The sequence below is a fragment of the Pelobates fuscus genome, chromosome 9, assembly GCF_036172605.1.
Source record: "Pelobates fuscus isolate aPelFus1 chromosome 9, aPelFus1.pri, whole genome shotgun sequence".
NCBI classification, from domain to species: domain Eukaryota; kingdom Metazoa; phylum Chordata; class Amphibia; order Anura; family Pelobatidae; genus Pelobates; species Pelobates fuscus.
The window spans coordinates 124,031,816-124,051,332 of NC_086325.1; the positions used below are offsets into that span (position 1 = coordinate 124,031,816).

The window sequence follows — 19,517 nt, forward strand, 5'->3', positions numbered from 1 at the left end:
GGCCCCCCTCCTTCAATATTGTACCTTTTTGATAGGTAACGAACCCCATTATATTAAAGTTCTTTTTTTGGGGGGGGGATAAACCATGAACTCTACAGTTGTAACACGTTTATAAGTATATCAGACCTGGTAGACTACTTACAAAACAATCCATGTCTTGTTTTGTCCCTGGCTGTCCTTTTTAGAAAATATTTCCAGTATTTGAACCAGTGTATTTATACCCAAACATGAGTTCTTACATCTGTTTAAACAATTAACTCAAATGCATGTGAGTTGCAGTTAAAGGGACACTATAGTCACCTGAACAACTTCAGCTTAATGAGGTTGTTTAGGTGAGAACTATAGCTCCCTGCAGCCTTTCTCATGTAAACACTGTATTTTCTGAGAAAATACAGTGTTTACATTGAAAGCTAGGAACACCTCCAGTTGCAGTCACTCAGAATGCCATCAGAGGGACTTCCGAGTTAATTGAGGCATAAAACTCCTCAATCCACTCAGATCTACTGTCAGCAGAGCACAGGGCAGCACTGTGTCTCCTCCCTCTGCATGCAGACACTGAACTTTACTCATAGATATTCATTGATTCAGTTCATCTCTATGAGGAGATGCTGATTGGCCAGGGCTGTGTTTGAATCATGCTGGCTCTGCCCCTGATCTGCCTCCTTGTCAGTCTCAGCCAATCCTATGGGGAAGCATTGTGATTGGATTAGGCTACCACTTCTGATGATGTCAGCAGACTGTTTGTTTTTTTCTGAGTCTAACAGCATGCAGAGTTACAGCTTCAGGCTTGAATACAGTAAGATTTTTACTATATTTATGGAGGCATGAGGGGCCCACGGGGGCTAGATGGAGGTGTTAACACTATAGGGTCAGGAATACATGTCAGGAATACATGTGTTCCTGACCCTATAGTGTTCCTTTAATTAAAAAACAAATACGTGTATGTATGTGTACATAAATATAACTTATGACTATACATAAGTAAATTAATATAATGTGTGTGTGTATGTGTGTGTATATATATATATATAATGTGTGTGTATACACTAATTTATATTATATATAGTCACAAGTCATTACTTAGTAAATAAATCATGCGGGTCCACTTTTGATCCTTAAAAATATGACCTAATGATCCAATTTGCACTGAACAAGTGGTAAAAGAAAAAAAGTAACAGGAACACTCGAGGCCCAGAACCACTTGAGCTTATTAAAGTGGTTATGATGCGAGTATACTGTCCATACAGTCATTCATTTAAAATCCCTTTAGGACACAGCTACAGAAAAGAAAAGGTAATCCGCCATGTGTCCTTAAGGAGTTAATTAATTCCAAAAACTGAGAAAGCAGGGTTTTAAAGCACAGCCCATAGCTCCACCTACAATCTCTGTCAATCTGAAGCCATGAAATTACACTTCCCAATTCCCATGCTAACTAATACCAGTGAGTTGTAACATCAGTGGTGATGTGGAGAGACTTATAGTAAAGAGAGTGACTTTTCTCTCCCCCCCACATTCCACTGCTGGCTACACCTTTCTAGGTTCTAGGGCATGTAGACCAAAATCTTCACGGTTAAAATGTTAGTCCAAGCATCATAACTACTGTAGTGATTATGATACCAGGAGTACCCTGTTGCTGTTCCTCAACAGTGGGACAACAGTTTACCCTCTTACCAGATCTCCTCTGCAGCAGGCTCAACATCTGGCGGCTCCAGATGCTGATTCTGCCACTCATTTATTGGCTGTAGCTCTCAACCATTGAATGATCATCTGTGCATAGAATATGCACAGAGTTCACAATAGTACGGGCTGGCGAATGATGTACTAATGACACTGCCGCAGGTGGAGTTGCACCTCTGACAACATCATTAAATATCTGTTTTGTGCAAAGCTGCACATACCGACTCCAAGATGTGATGTGGTCATGGTGCTTGGAGTAATCCTTTAACTATGTTCCTGTGCTAAATTCCCTTTCTTACCATAAGTCCTGCCTTAACCCCTTAAGGACACATGACATGTGTGACATGTCATGATTCCCTTTTATTCCAGAAGTTTGGTCCTTAAGGGGTTAAAAGACTGTGGGAACTTTTAGGTTCCACATGGTATAGCCCTATAAAAGGCAAATTAAATGCACAGGAGAAAGCAGAGGCCAGAGTGGATGCAAAAATATGAGAGAGCAGTATCAGTGTAAAGTTAGATGGGGAGCCAGGGCCTAGCTTCAACCTAACATTTTTTTTATTCTTATATATTATTTTTTTTATATGTTTAAAGCATAATTAAAAAAAAATATTTAAAGTTAATTAAAAAAAAAAAAAGGAATCCAAATTTATACCTCATTCAAATAATTAGACATAGATTTTTCTATAGTTGATGTTTCAGAAGATTTTATATGCAATAATGTAGATGGTAACTATCTACAAAGTGTAACTACAGGGACCCAGAACAGGTCTTGAAATTAAAATCAGTGTCAGATATGGTACAATACAAATAACATTGTAGACATTGTGACATTGGCATAGGACACAAAACAAACCTTAATTTTTGTTCACTAAGACAAAATGCCTTCAAACCTTGAAAAGTGCTACATTGTTCAGAGACATTCAATAAGATTTCATGGTAATTGCTCTTTATTTATCACTTTCCCCCAAAATAGCACCTGTTTTGCCATGATATATGTATTCCTACATTGGTATAAATGTAATATTTTCCAGAAAGTAACCTAAAGTGCCAAGTGATTGTCAATCAAGAAGCAAATACGTACAAAACAAAACAATAAAATTAAACTGATCAAAGGAACCAGTCATTTTGAGTTAAAAGTACCTGGGACAACTAGGAGAATAAAATGTCACTATTGAACATCATTTCTAAAGAATGTGAAAACTAGATAATATTCTGTAGTGGCAATAAGGCAATCTGGAATGCCACTTACCATACCCAGTATAATTACAGGATGTCCCGCGAGAGATTAATTATTCAACATAGTTTTTATTTATAGGGAGACCACAAGTTCCTTAGGTGTATACAGGCATTAGGAAAGAAAAAAGAAATAATAGGCGCTCACTATAGTAATCGGGCAGCAGTATACCAAACAAGGATTCCCCAACCTTGTGAATGAGTAATAGAAAAAACAAAAGTGGCGTATACCGCGCCTAGTGATTTATATATATACAGAAAAATACATACATGTATCCTTGAATATTCTGATAGATCATAACCTCAAAAGAGAATTAAGATAAAAAATCATAGTGCAATACAGTACATGTAATTATAAAGACAGGTAGTTGTATGGCTTTGTACAGTCCACTCACATTTAAATGAGCTATGACAGAGCTCTGCTGTGATGGATTACATGTCCATTACATGTGCTTTTTATAAATATGGATGCCGTTGAATTAATGAGTTTTAGTCTGGTCGAGCAAATGGATCTCATTTTATCTGCGCATTCCCCCCTCCCCACATACACGCAAACACACTTATCAGTAACCAGTCCTGATCAATTACTTTCCCCATGAGAAGTTCTGCTGTGCAGCCTAGTGAAACAGCCCAGTGTTTGTCATTCTATCTTTCTATGTTGAGAGTGTTATATGGATTGCAGTGTGTGTTGGAGATACAAGATGAGCAATGCGCAATGTGTTAATACATTTTTAGTCCATTCATTTTAATATATTACATATAAAACGCATTGTAAGATTCTGCACAGTTTATACGGAGCTACTGTCATGTTTTTTTCCTTTTTCTGAGCAGTTCCAAGCAGAAAAATCATGTAGCTCTTTAAGATGGGAGTATCATGTTTCAAGTCATGTATTCTACTAGTTATAGATTATATAGTGCTGTTCTTTATAGGCAAGCCAATAAATATAAATCCCTTTAAATAGCCTCTGGGAATGCAAGCTATTTGTTTAGCTATTGCGTAAGTGTAAAAAAGAATTATATATATTCAAGGCCTTGGCCTGTAGTTGTGGGAGGGGCTTGATTTCCCCTTAAAAGGGCTGACAATCCACTCCCAACTTATCGTGGATTGTCTGGCGAGTCTGAGGACTACTTCCGGTTTCAGTCCACCATCTTGTTTCTTACCTGATTGTCCCTCGTGGTCCTGGCTCCGGTTCTACGCTTACCTGACCGCTTTCCAAACCGTTTGTTATCCCACGGCCCCTTCCGGCGTCCTCGCAGCCCGGTCTTGGCACGGCTAGTGATTCCAGAACCGTAAGTCACATACTTGCTTTAAAGCAACGGTCACAAAGTGACACGCTTTCACGGTAAGGATTTTGTTTACTTCGGCCGTTCGGTTAAAGTCCCTGTTCGTTAACTTACATAGCCGTCCGTCTATTTGCAGGCGCATTCGGTAAAAATGTTCCAGTTAGTTTTATACACAGTTTGCTATACGTGTTGGTTTTGTGATTTAAATGCATGAATGCAGTCATTCGTTTCGTTTCTCTACTCTGTACGTTCATGTTTCATCAAGTCATTTCATACAGATTTGTTTCGAATTTTTGCAGTGCATACGAACGATTAGGTTAAACTATTATTCCATACAGGGGAATCCCCCCGATCTACAGTTTTAATAGCTATGAGACTGTTCACGAATTCAGCTGCTAGACCTGATTGTTAAGTCAGATGCCCCATATTGGTAATAAACTATATTACAGTTAAAATTAGGTGCTTATGAGTTGTGGTTTTGTATATAATTTAGACTGGTTGATATATCTATATGTAACTGACTGTTGTCATGATGTTGTTTCCACAGTTTCATTACGGGAATTAAGCTTGTGATCTTCAAATAACTTGATTTGTGCTAACTTTGTCAGAATATTTGCCTTATTGTGTTGTTTCAGGTTTTATTACTATAACTTAGTAGTTCGTATACATAGAAACATAGAATGTGTCGGCAGATAAGAACCATTTGGCCCATCTAGTCTGTCCAATTTTCTAAATACTATCATTGGTCCGTGGCCTTATCTTATAGTTACGATAGCCTTATGCCTATCCCACACATGCTTAAATTCCCTCACTGTGTTAACCTCTACCACTTCAGTTGGAAGGCTATTCCATGCATCCACTACCCTCTCAGTAAAGTAATACTTCCTGATATTATTTTTAAACTTTTGCCCCTCTAATTTAAGACTATGTCCTCTTGTTGTGGCAGTTTTTCTTCTTTTAAATATGATCTCCTCCTTTACTGTGTTGATTCCCTTTATGTATTTAAATGTTTCCATCATATCCCCCCCTGTCTCGTCTTTCCTCCAAGCTACACACATTAAGATCCCTTAACCTTTCCTGCTAAGTTTTATCCTGCAATCCAAGAACCATGGATACATTAACATTTCATTTTACTTGGGTGCCCTGGTCATACTGACAGTTGCTTTACAAGCACAAAAACCCGTCATCTGCCTCTGTCATATTCTCACTGCTCGCCAATAGTATATGGTAGGTTCCTTGTTTTAATTCGGGCCCACGATCTGGCCCAGTACAATGTACCCATACGCAAAAATACTCATGCAAGTCCTATCCATGGGTCGCAGCACGTCATCTACTGCCACCCTCTTGTTCATATTTTTCCGCTTAGCATCAGCCTGACTCACACTTTCAGGTACGATGTCATAACCCTGTACAATTTCTATTTTTAGTGTGGTACTGGCTTTCGGAGATTTAGGTTGTCCAACTAGGTTTCTGTTTCTGGTCTTAAACCATAAGCTAGTGGTCCCGCGAGGCCGACACCTATCCTCATACTCGGAGGTAAACGTCCCTCGGGCCAAATCATAGTTAGCCGCCTCGCATGGTCGTATAGAGAGGGCCTCCCATGTCACTCCCATTCTATCTTATGCTTTAGTTATCACCGAGAGGCCGACACCCCGCCACAACGTTTCGGTGGTCTCATATTTCCCCTCGGGCCAACGCATAGGGTAGCGCCTCTCATGCCGCTTGGCAATTAGCAGGGATTCCTCTGTCACATTCTCAATAGCATAATTCTTCGCCGCTTGGCATCTAGCTAGCCTACCAGTACCCGCCCACTTTTGTCTCAGAATAGTAATGTTTGCTGTGGAATCTATTTTGGGGTACACTTCTTTTTGCCACCTTAACCTAAAATTACTCAACACTATGGTGTCCTGGATAATATTTCATCACTTTCCCATAACAACCAAACCAACCATTATTAGAACTTCACGGCTCCATCCCTATGACATCTATATTTTGTGCTTTAAGTTTGCTTACTATTAACTCGGCTCGACCTAAATGCAAACCTTTTTTCAGGACTTTTTTCCTTCCGTATAGGTGCAGCATCTGCAGCCTCCTCCAACTACATTCTCGCTCATATCATCAAGGCTATGGGACGCTGGAAACCCTCCTCCTATACTCTTTACATTCCAAACCCAGTTTAAGAGTTAAGACAAGCTTTTCATGACTCGTCCAAATAAACCATGTTTTGTTATGTGAATAAATTTTGTATGGTACTTTTCTTTTTGCCCACTTTTATTATAGGCCTACTGCTTTGTCGGTTCCGGCACACCACAACTGACTGATGTCCATTTGTATATGTTTATTAGTTTAATATGTTATGTTACCTTTTTTCATTACGGCCAGATTGCCCCGACTACAAATTTAAGGCCTTGGCCTGTAGTTGTGGGAGGGGCTTGATTTCCCCTTAAAAGGGCTGACAATCCACTCCCAACTTATTGTGGATTGTCTGGTGAGTCACCCCTCCCACCACTCCCTCTAATCATATCACCCTCTAAGGTGGGCCCACTTTTATTACAGGCCTACTGCTTTGTCGGTTCCGGCACACCACAACCGACTGATGTCCATTTGTATATGTTTATTAGTTTAATATGTTATGTTACCTTTTTTCATTACGGCCAGATTGCCCCGACTACAAATATATATATATATATATATATATATATATACAGGCAGTGAGGAGAGCACTCCAGAGGACTTGTTGAAACCATTTATTCAGTGAAGAGTTCAGTGAATAAATGGTTTCAACAAGTCCTCTGGAGTGCTCTCCTCACTGCCTGTATATCTATTTACGCTTTGCAGCACCGAGGCTTCATTTTCCTGAATTAATCTAAAGGTAGAGTGCCAGACCTTGTACATATTTTTTATATATATATATATATATATATATATATATATATATATATTTATATATATATGTAGCTATCAACAATCTACTTGTTCATTTACAGAGAATTTTTTTTCAGACACTTTGTCCACCTGATGAGGGTTTGCAGTCTGCGTTTCGGACTCTGATGCAGTACTGTCAGGAAGAGGAGGGAGCTTTGGTTGTACAGTTCTTAGAAACATTATGCTCTAAAGTTTAAAGCTTTTAACTAATGGTAATCATGTTATATACCGGTATGTGTCCTCCCACCTAATCGTTTCATTACAGCCTACACCTCAGATACATATTTTTTAAACTAACCACATCAATGTTAACACACACATGCTACTACCTATCATGAAAACCGATAAGACATTCTTTATATAATTGCAAAATAGTCTATAATGCTATCTTTAATTCCCCTATAATTTTATACCATACATAGAATAGAGGTCTCAATTTAATATTGTTGAATATAAAAAAAAAATCTTAATTTTGTAATATATATTTTTACTAAGATAATTGGCCTGCACAGTCCCTGACTGTTTACATTGGGTGTAGTCAACCTTTTAATACCTACCTCCCACTTATGTATCTGTTTGAATGGTAAAATATTCTTACCCCCCACCGGTGCAGCAATAACTAAATTTTTACAAATTTTTTTTAAAGGAGGGTTATTTTAAAAAATATGTACTTAACTGTATCTTTTTATATCTACTTTATGCATGTTTATACATATATAAATTAAATTGAATGAATTTTCGCATCTCCATTGATGCAGCGCCTACTAGCACGGGAGCTGCATAAATTGAAGAAAAATAAAGTTAAATGTGAAAACTGGATTTTTGCATTTATTTATTTTTATTTCTTCTTGTCTTCTCTCTTCCTTATTGCAATCAACAGCAGTAAGGCTGAACTTGTTAGCCCACTTTATTATTAGCCAACAACAAAAACTGTAAAAAGGAATATCTTTATATCAGGGGTGTATTTTTTCCCTTTTCTTTATTCTCTCCTGCTTTTTCCTTTACTTATTTCTTTTATTTTATGTTAAGTAAACCAAGTAAACAGAAAATAAGAGAACTTTGCTTGCTAAAGGAAAATAACACAAGTTAGCTTTCCAAAATTCAATATCATCCACTCTAAATGCCACCCTTCTTCCGGTCTTTGCTTTCACATAGAGTGCATCAGCTCCCCTCCTCTTCCAGGATATGACATCATCACACCCCTGCCCATCCTGATCAGGAGTGCATTCCTGCTGGAGCTTCCTTTTAGCCATCGAGAGAGATTTAAAAGAGGTGTTTTTGTGAGTTCTCTTTCGATGGCTGAAGGAAGGTCCGTGCCTGCTTGGAGCATGTGGTTGAGCCAGAAAACCAAGGGTTTGGGATAAAACCCACCACTGCCCACCATGAAAGCTTGAATCACCCAGTAGTGTGTGGTAGGGACCAGGTTGACTACCACTGGTTTACATAATAAAAATGCTAAGCATACTTTATGTCTTTTGGCAGTCAGGGGCTGTGGTTACATAAAATGCCTACATTGTATGTTTACACCACTTTTGATCCACCATTAAGCGCACACAAATATAATGAATATGAGTATAACAGCTGTTTTAACCCCTTAAGGACCAAACTTCTGGAATAAAAGGGAAACATGACATGTCACACATGTCATGTGTCCTTAAGGGGTTAAACATGCACCTATTTCATGTGTTATACCTGGTTAATCACTTTCTTAGTAAATGCATTTGATTACTATATAGTTCTGTAAAAAAAAAATCTATTTTCTCCAGCCTGGCTAATTAATATGAACAAGGTTTATATGTTCTTATTTTCAGTGGGAACACCATATTACATGTCACCAGAGAGAATACATGAAAATGGCTACAACTTCAAGTCTGATATCTGGTCATTGGGCTGCCTTTTGTATGAAGTAAGTATTGGCTGGGAAAACTGTATTTAAACTGTGTATACACAACAGAACCACAATACATATATGTATACCTTTTGCACTCCAGCTCCAAACCATATAAAACCATTTAGAATAAAAACGTTACTTTATTAGAAACCATATTTAAAAATAAACAAAAAACGGTGTAATACAAAGGCAGAAAAAGTGCAAATACAAAGAAAATGCGCTATACAAGCCACATTTGGGGAAGAAAATCCACAAACAAAAATTAGTCTCACTCTTCAATAGTTTAAAAAAAAAGAAAAAAAGAAAAGCGCTTAAAGCAATGTACCAAGCAGTGGTTACAGTGTCGGAACTGCACCTGCTGCAGTGGTTATAGGGTCAGGAGTGCCATGACTCTGTCCAGTGGTAAGATGTCAAACCATTTTTTTTACTGTTTGACTACTTACCTGGGTCCCACCAAGTATCCATGCTGCAACTGCTGTATCTGGTCTCCAAGCCAGATGTCACTTTAGAGTAAAGCGGGGACCACAATCATTGGCTCAGAGAACCCTCAGCCAACTATTATGGTCCTACTTTGCTCTAAAATTAGTCTTCATAGTCCCCTGGTGGGACCAAGGTAGGTTATATTAAAACAGTTTGAAAACTTATTATGGGACGGTATCTGGGCACCATAACCAGTACAAATAAGAGCTCAGGAATACAGCAAACTCAACAATTCTCCAATGGTCTGCCCGCCACCCCCTGTTCTAACTGTTCCTCCTAATGGTGAGAGGTATTTAGTACATATTATTATAGTAATAACTTCTAATAAACATGACATGCTATCACTACTGTTCTATAAATGTTTCCAGTATATACAGACACATCTATAATGTGAACAATATCCCAGAGTGAATAAAAGGTGTGCTTCGCATGTTTTGTAGACAGGCATTACTGACAGTTTTATTGAATGGGACATTTGTGTTGGCGAAACTGCAGAACAAACCTCATAGCAAAGGGAACCCTTTAATGGGATGATATTTGCATATAGCCTAAGTTCTTGGATGGCTGTAACACAAATCCAGATGGTAGTATACAAGCTATGCAGCTGTTATGTTTGTAGTATTAATTGCACCTAACAGATCTCTCTGACTAATCTGTTTGTACAACATTCCGCTCCCACCCATAAAACATGCCCATTAATTACTGTTGAGGAACTGAACAGAGTACTTGCTTACTGCGGTCTAAGCCCTGAATAACTTTATTAATTTGTTTTGTGTACTGATGTCTTTAGCTATGTTGCAAAATAAATGTTCTTGTGTCTTACCATAAATAAATAAGAGAACACATTTAAAAGCTACACATTTAAAAAATACTCTATCTGTCTTATGTGTTAAAACAGGAAATTACAAATATTTCTTAAAATTGGAACGAAAAAAAATATTTTGGAAAAGAATAGAGTGGTCTTATATTCCATCATATGGTAACATATGTTATCCTATAGACTGTAAGCTCGTTTGAGCAGGGTCCTCTTTAACCTATCGTTCCTGTAGGATTTCTTGTAATTGTCCTATTTATTGTTAAATCCCCCCTCTCATAATATTGTAAAGCGCTACGGAATATGTTAGCACTATATAAATGGCAATAATAATAATCCAGGATTGCTATCAGGAGGATATGGCTAGAACACACTAAGGGACCATAGTGTGCCCCTGTTGACAGGGTATTTTATTTGTTTATTATCCGAGATGCCAACAATGAATCTGTTAGAAAATGAAGGCACTACCGCAACCTATTACCACCTCTAAAGTTAGGTGATGTTATCGGAATGCAGAGAGTTGTGCCAGGGTTCACTGCTGGATGTTTCAGCTCACAAGCACCTACCGTTTTACGAGAAAATATTCGGGGGGGGGGGGGGGGGGGGAAATCAATATAAGACCCGGTCTTTTTTTTCGGGGACAGACAGTAGGTATGCTAGACAGAGATGCAGGAACATATGCATTTTCTTGTCTCTAGTTTTTGCCTACTGTCACCTCATCATTGCAGTTAATAAAACATATAAGCCATTTGTGTTTATGATTTTTTAATATTAACAATAATATCAAGAAATGCTAATTCAAATTGCTATAATAAACAAATTACTATATAAGTCTGCTTATATGTAACTCATTATCTCTATGTAGTTACCTAAAGAGAATTCTGTATTATCCTCACTTCTTCAACCCTTATTATCCTTACAGAATCATCCCAGTTCTGTCAACCAACACTTTAAATTGGAGTGGTAACCATGTGGTATGAATTGGCAGTACTGATATTCCATATTTACTAGAAAAACAGTTAATATGATGTCTGCTCTAACACTAACTAAAAGCAACAATACAGTGTTAAGGGTAATCACAGATTTGATTTAACTTCATAGTGCAGCAAATTGCACATTAAATCTACCCCTCTACCTCCCAACCACTGGCTGCTCTTCCACTTCTAAATATACTGATTATCCATCGCTCTTATAACCTAGATTATTGGGTAATAATAATTATGTCCTAGTATAACGTAATCAAGAGTGGTTGCAAGAACACTAGAATGACATCCGACTTATTTGCATTCCAATCTAAATACAAGATCTAAACATTAAGTATGATTACATCTGCTTAAGCTTTCAAAGTATTTAATAGCCTATAATATTGTATGTTATTTACATGACATGTTGCTGTTTTTTTTTTTTTTTTTTTTTTTTTTTTTATTCTTTATTTTGGTGTGCAATAAGGAAATAACATACAGGCTGGTAGCGCCACAACAGCATCTACAAGCTTAATGTGGTCAAACATTTGTATACAGTGTCATGGCATGATAGACAATTGCACTTTTTTAAGTTAAAGAAACAGGCTTCATTATAGATATTAGTATAACACTCGAGTAATAAACATATTGATGCAAGTTCCGGTAATTGACATAAAGTGAAATTTGACTCTAAGTAAGACGTTATTAAGAAAAAATACAAACTTATATGAATATCGACCCAACGACTCTGCCTTAAAGTTAAAAAACAGTTACAGTTACATGTTTGCGTATCCAAAGCAAATGTGTTTGTCGTAAAGCTTGCTGATGTAGCATAGTAAATGATAAACTTCGCAATTTAAGTTTCAAGGAAATTATTAAAAGAAAAGAAAAATACTCCAAAATAACCTTATGCTGTGTGCCTTGTTAATCAGATGGTTAATAACATGTTATTCATTGCAGTGCATGTTGTAAAAGTGAGCTTAAGTGACGGCAAGTACAGGGTCTGAACAAAAAGGCTTAATGCCTAAACATTTGCACATTGTGATATTTTACACAGGCTAATTCTGAGTATTGTCGATCGACTATAGCTTAATATTTATTAAAGGCAGCTGGGAGAGTTAGTTACTGGCTATAATAAGGTAGTTTTACCACTGGGATGAAATTATTATAGTACACAGTTATATTATCTGAGTGAAAGTAGAGGAGACAATCAATGTAAGTGATCTACAATAAGGGCTTAACAAAGCGAAATTAGTCACATCAAAACTGCTAGCACTTCATATCAGGTTACACGCCGGCTATATAAGAAAACAATATTAGTAAAACAGTGCACAGGATGATATGGACATGTTGCTGTTTTATATGATAAGGTTGTCATGTAATGTTACTGTTGTGTGGCTGCAAGCTTAAAGGACACTATAGGCACACAGACCACTTTATCTCATTGAAGTTGTCTGGCAGAGGCGGCTCTCTAATTAGGCGGTTTAGGCGGCCGCCTAAGGCCTCGCGCTGGCTGGGGCCTCGCGGCCGCCTAAACCGCCTGTGGGCAGAGTGTGTCAGGTCCTCGGTCAGTGACCGAGGACCTGACACCAGGAGGGGGCCCGGCGGCTTGCCCGGTATGCCGCCGGGTGCGAGGCCCCTCCTTGCTGCCAGGCCGGCCACCGCAGACACTGGTCTGCAGCTCCGCAGTGTGCAGAGCTGCAGACCATGTGACTCGCGAGAATTGGCCAATCAGAGCGTTGCCGCGGGTTACCACGGCAACGCTCTGAAATCTCGCGAGATTACACGGTCTGCAGCTCTGCGGAGCTGCAGACCGGAAGTAATGGCCACCGGACCACCAGGGAGCCCACTGGACCACCAGGGAAAGGTAGGCTCTCCCACCCCCAGCTTCACCCCCCACCACCATCACCCCCACCACCCTCAGCCTCACCCCCACTACCACCATCACCCCCACCACCCTCAGCCTTACCCCCACTACCACCATCACCCCCACCACCCTCAGCCTTACCCCCACCACCCCTCCCACCCTCACCATCACCCCCACCACCCTCAGCCTCACCCCCACCACCCCTCCCCACCCTCATCATCACCCCCACCACCCTCAGCCTCACCCCCACCACCCCTCCCCACCCTCACCATCACCCCCACCACCCTCAGCCTCACCCCCCACCATCACCCCCACCACCCTCAGCTTCACCCCCCACCACCCTCAGCCTCACCCCCACCACCCTCAGCCTCACCCCCACCACCCTCAGCCTTACCCCCACCACCATCACCCCCAACCACCCTCAGCCTCACTCCCCACCACCATCACCCCCACCACCCTCAGCCTCACCCCCACCACCACCATCACCCCCACCACCATCACCCCAACCACCCTCAGCCTCACCACCCACCACCACCATCACCACCCTCAGCCTCACCCCCCACCACCATCACCCCCACCACCCTCAGCCTCACCACCACCATCACCCCCACCACTCTCAGCCTTACCCCCACCACCATCACCCCCAACCACCCTCAGCCTCACCACCCACCACCACCATCACCACCCTCAGCCTCACCCCCCACCACCATCACCCCCACCACCCTCAGCCTCACCACCACCATCACCCCCCACCACCCTCAGCCTCACTCCCCACCACCATCACCCTCAGATTCACCCCCATCACCCCCACCACCCTCAGCCTCACCCCCACCACCATCACCCCTCCTCAGCCTCACCCCCACCACTATCACCCCTCCCCACCCCCACCCTCACCATCACCCCCCACCACCCTCACCCCTCCCCACCCTCAGCCTCACCCCCACCACCCTCACCATTACCCCTTCACCCCCAGCCTCACCCCCACCACCCTCAGCCTCACCATCCCCCATAAACCCCCGCCACCCTCAGCCTCACCTCCCACCACCCTCAGCATCACCCCTCACCACCCTCAGCTTCACCACCCACCACCACCCTCAACATCACCCCCCTCACCCCCCTCAGCCTCACCCCCCACCACCCTCAGCATCACCACCCTCAGCATCGCCCCTCACCACCCTCAGCATCGCCCCTCACCACCCTCAGCATTACCCCCACCACCCTCATCATCACCACCCTCAGCATAACCCTCCGTCACCACCCTCAGCCTCCCCCACTCACATTACCCCCCACTCTCACATTAGCCCCCCACTCTCACATTAGCCCCCCCCACTCTCACATTAGCCCCCCCCACTCTCACATTAGCCCCCCCCACTCTCACATTAGCCCCCCCACTCTCACATTAGCCCCCCACTCTCACATTAGCCCCCCCACTCTCGCATTAGCCCCCCCACTCTCGCATTACCCCTCTCACTCTCGCATTACCCCCTCTCACTCTCGCATTACCCCCTCTCACTCTCGCATTACCCCCTCTCACTCTCGCATTACCCCCTCTCACTCTCGCATTACTCCCTCTCACTCTCGCATTACTCCCTCTCACATTACCATCACCCCCCGCTCCCTCTCACATTACCATCACCCCCCGCTCCCTCTCACATTACCATCACCCCCCTGCTCCCTTTCACCATCACCCCCCGCTCCCTCTCACCATCACACCCCCCGCTCCCTCTCACCATCACACCCCCCGCTCCCTCTCACCATCACACTCCCCGCTCCCTCTCACCATCACACCCCCCGCTCCCTCTCACCATCACACCCCCCGCTCCCTCTCACCATCACACCCCCCGCTCCCTCTCACCATCACACCCCCCGCTCCCTCTCACCATCAGCTACCCCATACACATAGGGTCTCAGACAAAAACGCAAACATGCTCACAGAGACATACATTCGCACACACAAGGATACTCTCTGTCAGACACACTCTCAGGCACATACACAGGTAGACAGTGCATCAATGTGTATATGTGACACTTTTTTGTTAGTGGGGCCTCATGTTTGTGTTTCGCCTAAGGCCTCATAAAGTCTAGAGCCGCCTCTGTTGTCTGGGTACACTATCTAAGGTAAAATATAGCAGGTTTAGAGAAACTGCAATGTTTAAATTGCAGGGTAAGACTGCCTCTAGTGGTTATCTACAAGGCAGCCACTAGAGGCCCTTCCTGCAGTTTGACGGAGTTTGACGTTCAGCATAGGAAAGCATTGGTTCAGTGCTTTACCATGGGTAAGACCTAAAACACGCGCTCTGTGAGATCGGCGGAGGAGCAGCCCCACCGAGCACTGAAATCCGGTAAGTGGGGAAAAAAAGGGGTTATCAACCCTTTATTTGCCACCAGGGACAAGCCGTCAGTTGGGGAGAGCAGAGGGGGTGGAAGAACAGTATAGTGTTAGGGATACAGTTCTGTTTTCCTTACACTGTAGTGTTTCTTTAAAGTGGCACTGTCATGCCGAACTTACCTTTCTTTAATCGATTCCTCTTCTCTCCCTCTGTCAGGATCTGTTCTTAATTTCTTCCTGTTTTAAAGAAAACTAGAGCAGACAGGAAAACATGAAGAACAGATCCTGACAGAGGGAGAGAAGAGGAATCAATTAAAGAAAGGCAAGTACGGCATGACAGTGCAGCTTTAAGTAGTACTGGTCAGCATAGAACCCCTGGTGTGCTTATCTAATTTACGTATTATGTGCTTGAATTTAAAGCACACAAAATGTTGAGTAATTCATAAAGATAGAATTTTTATGAAATACTCATTGACTGTGTTACAGTTTCATTGAAAATCTCACACAGTCAAAAGAAACCATAATACAAAGCAGGGACTACTTTGTCTTACGGTAAAGTTTAAGGTTGTGAGAACTTGAAGTTCTATCCATTACCCCAGCCAACACTAGCAATGGCTATAGGAATCAGGCTAATTCTTGCAGATGACACGATTTTGTCAAGAGATTCTCTTGCAGGATTGTCCATAGACATTAGTATCTTCTTATGTCTCCTAGTAGATAAGTGCCAGGAAATGTGGGCAAAGGATGGCGACAGAGCTTTAAATACTGCTGTAACAATAAATAAAAATAATCGAACGGAAGAGATGCACTTACAATAATAATAGTACAGGCAAAATGTGAGTAGCACAGAATGTTTGCAGGTATTTTATTATTCCAAGCAACAAAGACCATTACGATAACTTAGTTTCATTATTATATTTCACTTGTGTGTAAAATACATGTTAAACGTCCCTTTCAATTTTGGAAGAACTGTCTATTGCATTCGTTTTCCTGCAATTTCAATTCTACACTCTGTTATTCTATGCACCTTTGGTTGACAACAGAAACAGATTCCAGGTAATATATACAAGAGGAAATAGCTGTTGGGTGACTACTCAACCTACTTAAGATTTAAAACTCTAAATCAGAGCGTTCAGTGATGATTTTTTGACTAAGTAGCATCACTGGTTGGTAGATAATCATGGGCTATGTGGTATAACCTATAACTTAAGGTCACATTCGGGTCATCTCTGGTCAGGCCAAAATACTTTGGTCCTACAAACTGTGTTGGATTATCTAGATCAAGCTGATATATGCCCCCTCCCTAGGTTGACCTTTACAAATACAATACAAATGATTTTTTCCTGCCAGATGGTCTGAAAGCACTTTGCATATTCACCCAAAGGGTTAATTCTGTCTCCTAGTCAGCATGTCTTGTTTGAGTTTACAGTGCAAGGCCTTTATATGGTAACAATTGTGAGCTTTGTGCAGTCAATGTGATGTGAGGTTGTTTTATAGCATTTACATCATTTTAATATAAATTATTGAATTTTTCTGTCATACAAACAAACTCCTCCTCAGCCAATTGAAACATTCTAATAACCCCCATGTCTGACATGTTTTGCTAGATTTAGGGGATTCTGTCATCTAGATAAATCAAACGAGATAAAAATAAGTCGTTCCCCCACCACCCCCTGTCTTGCTATGAGCAATGCCTTTATTGGCCTTAACAAGAAGGGCAATTTAAGCAAAAAATATAGCAAATCCCAATTTCCCTAAACCAGCCGCATGAGTGGTGGGCCCATTTATATAAGGGTATCTGGCCGTTCAGCTGTAATTGTTCTAATCAAAATGTCAAAATGTAGCCCAAATCCTACATCACAAACACTTATTAGGAAAACACGTGGAATGCCTGAAGTCTCTCTCCTATGCTCCAAATTCTTGGTTATTTAAGTCAGAATTTATGAAGCTTTGTTGTTGAGGTTAGGTCACTATCTTCAGTTGTATCAAAGATAAAGTAATAAGTGTGACATTTGTGACTTTTTTTCTTAAGTCTTTGTAAATTCCAGGCCTTGCAAATGCACAGCAAGCATAAAAAGAGCCAACGGGAGCAATCAGTATTTTCTGCCTTCAGTGCTTCTGTGTTGTACTATTTAACAGTTTTGCTTCCACTAGGCCGTTTCTGATATGTTATTTGGTCATTTCTGCAATCATGCATTTTATTTCATATCCCATTTCAGTGCAGGCAGAAGAACTAAATATATTTAGTATTAGGGGGAATGTCTTAGGCTTCTTTTTTTCTGTGTACAGAACACTATAGAACCCCTATAACCCAGGCCCCACTATAAAAACAGAATAGATTGATATTCATCACGCGTTTTGTGTATTCTATTACTCATTTTATACCTTACATGGGTAAAGAGGAGCCCTGTAACTTGAATTGCCTATTCAGCTCAATTAAATACAGTACTTAAATTATATACTTTATTGGATAGGTATAGAGGGACTTGTAACTACAATGTGTTTTCTTTTGGGTGTTTTTTTTTTTTTTTTAGTTGGATATGGTTTTATAACCTTACTTACTGTGAGTTATTAATAATTTGGAACTACAGGTAGCATGGCCATTGTGGCGGTACCAGCCTTGCCACTGGGCATTGGAGAAGACTGATTGCCAGCCTCCTGCCATGTGACTATGGCCCCTGAGATGTATTGCCTGCTCTCCTGTACTGCTGAGGATTGCTACCCCTTAGGTGGATTTGGCTATGGAGCTTGTGTAGTGCCCTCTGTTGGTAGCAACAGTAATATGCACTACCTGAATAGCAAGACTGGTAATTTGCATATTCGGGTAGATTTGCATATCGCTAATTCTGCATGCAGGAGAGACATTTGTGTTAATTATGGTCTTCCCCACCTATTTATAAATATGTAATTATGTTATAATAAGTCACTGAATGTTGCCTGCTATGATTTGACTGTTTGTAATTTTATTGAGTTTTCACAGCAATGTTAATGTAATGACCAAATGGGCTAGTCCCAAGTAAAATAAAGATTTTGTCAGTTCTACTTTACCCTCAATTTGGAGTCCTGTCTCTTATTGGGGGAATCTGCTACAAGGGATTGCTATGCTCTGCATATTCCCTTGCTATAATCACTCCTAAGCTCTTTTAAGAGCTTGTTCCTGCTTCGCTCTGGAAGGAAGAGAGGTTCGTCCTGCGGTGGTTGTGTTGTCGGCTAGAGTGCTTGGAATCCTCAAGAAGCGCTAGGAGCATCCATCAACGGAGGTACCCAGTCGGGGTGCCAGGTGATCCGTTACAATTGGTGGCAAGCGGCGGGATCGTTCCTACAACCAGAGGGACAGCTACAGACAACACCATTTCTGGATTACAAATTGAGGGCAACGCTAGTATCCGTACAGCGACCCTATCTACAAAGGAAATCAGGAAAATGGAAGGAGACAGAGTCGCAGCTGCTGCAGCACCTCCGAGGGAGAAGGAGGAATCCGAGTTTGCCAGGGAATATAGGAGCAGGATGGCTCTATTCTCACCAGCCCGAGCGGAGCGGATGGCAGACCGGGTCTACAACGATGTACAGGCGTACCTCATGCTGCGAACGACGCAGAGGAACCAACAAGCTGCGGGATTGTTCCCACAGCCAGAAGGACAGCTACAGAACACCAATTCCTTGGAGTTACAAATTGAGGGCAACGTTAGCATTCGTGCAGCGCCCCTGGCAGCAGAGGTATCCAGCGACTTGGAGCAGACAAGTATGGAAGGCTCTGACGCTGAAGATGATTTTATGGCCAAGGTGAGGCAGCAAGTGGCCCAGTATGGGGGTTATATATCCATGGACACATTCCAGGGGATCTGGAACCAGGTCATGGCTGAGCAAAACTCAAAGATGGACGAAGAGTATGATGAGCAGGAAGAGTGGTACAGCAGCAGAGTAGAGGCTGCATCCGAGGAGGTTAGCCGCCCCCCCCCCCCCCGAGGCGGCAGGAAGAACCCGAAGTAGGGGTCCTCATAGATTGGTCCTGTGAGGAACCACAACAGGCAGGTGGAGATGGGACCGAGGTCTCT

General features: G+C 41.8%; 1 protein-coding gene across 5 annotated transcripts in view; it reads left to right on the top strand.

Annotated features, from left to right (window-relative positions):
- Positions 1 to 19,517, top strand: part of NEK6 (NIMA related kinase 6) — a 407,500-nt gene that overhangs the window by 352,091 nt on the left and 35,892 nt on the right. For all 5 annotated transcript variants that reach the window (XM_063432360.1, XM_063432357.1, XM_063432356.1 and 2 more), the window contains exon 8: positions 8,931 to 9,025. In XM_063432360.1, the coding sequence (XP_063288430.1) occupies positions 8,931 to 9,025 (95 nt within the window). The remainder of the gene's footprint in view (positions 1 to 8,930; positions 9,026 to 19,517) is intronic.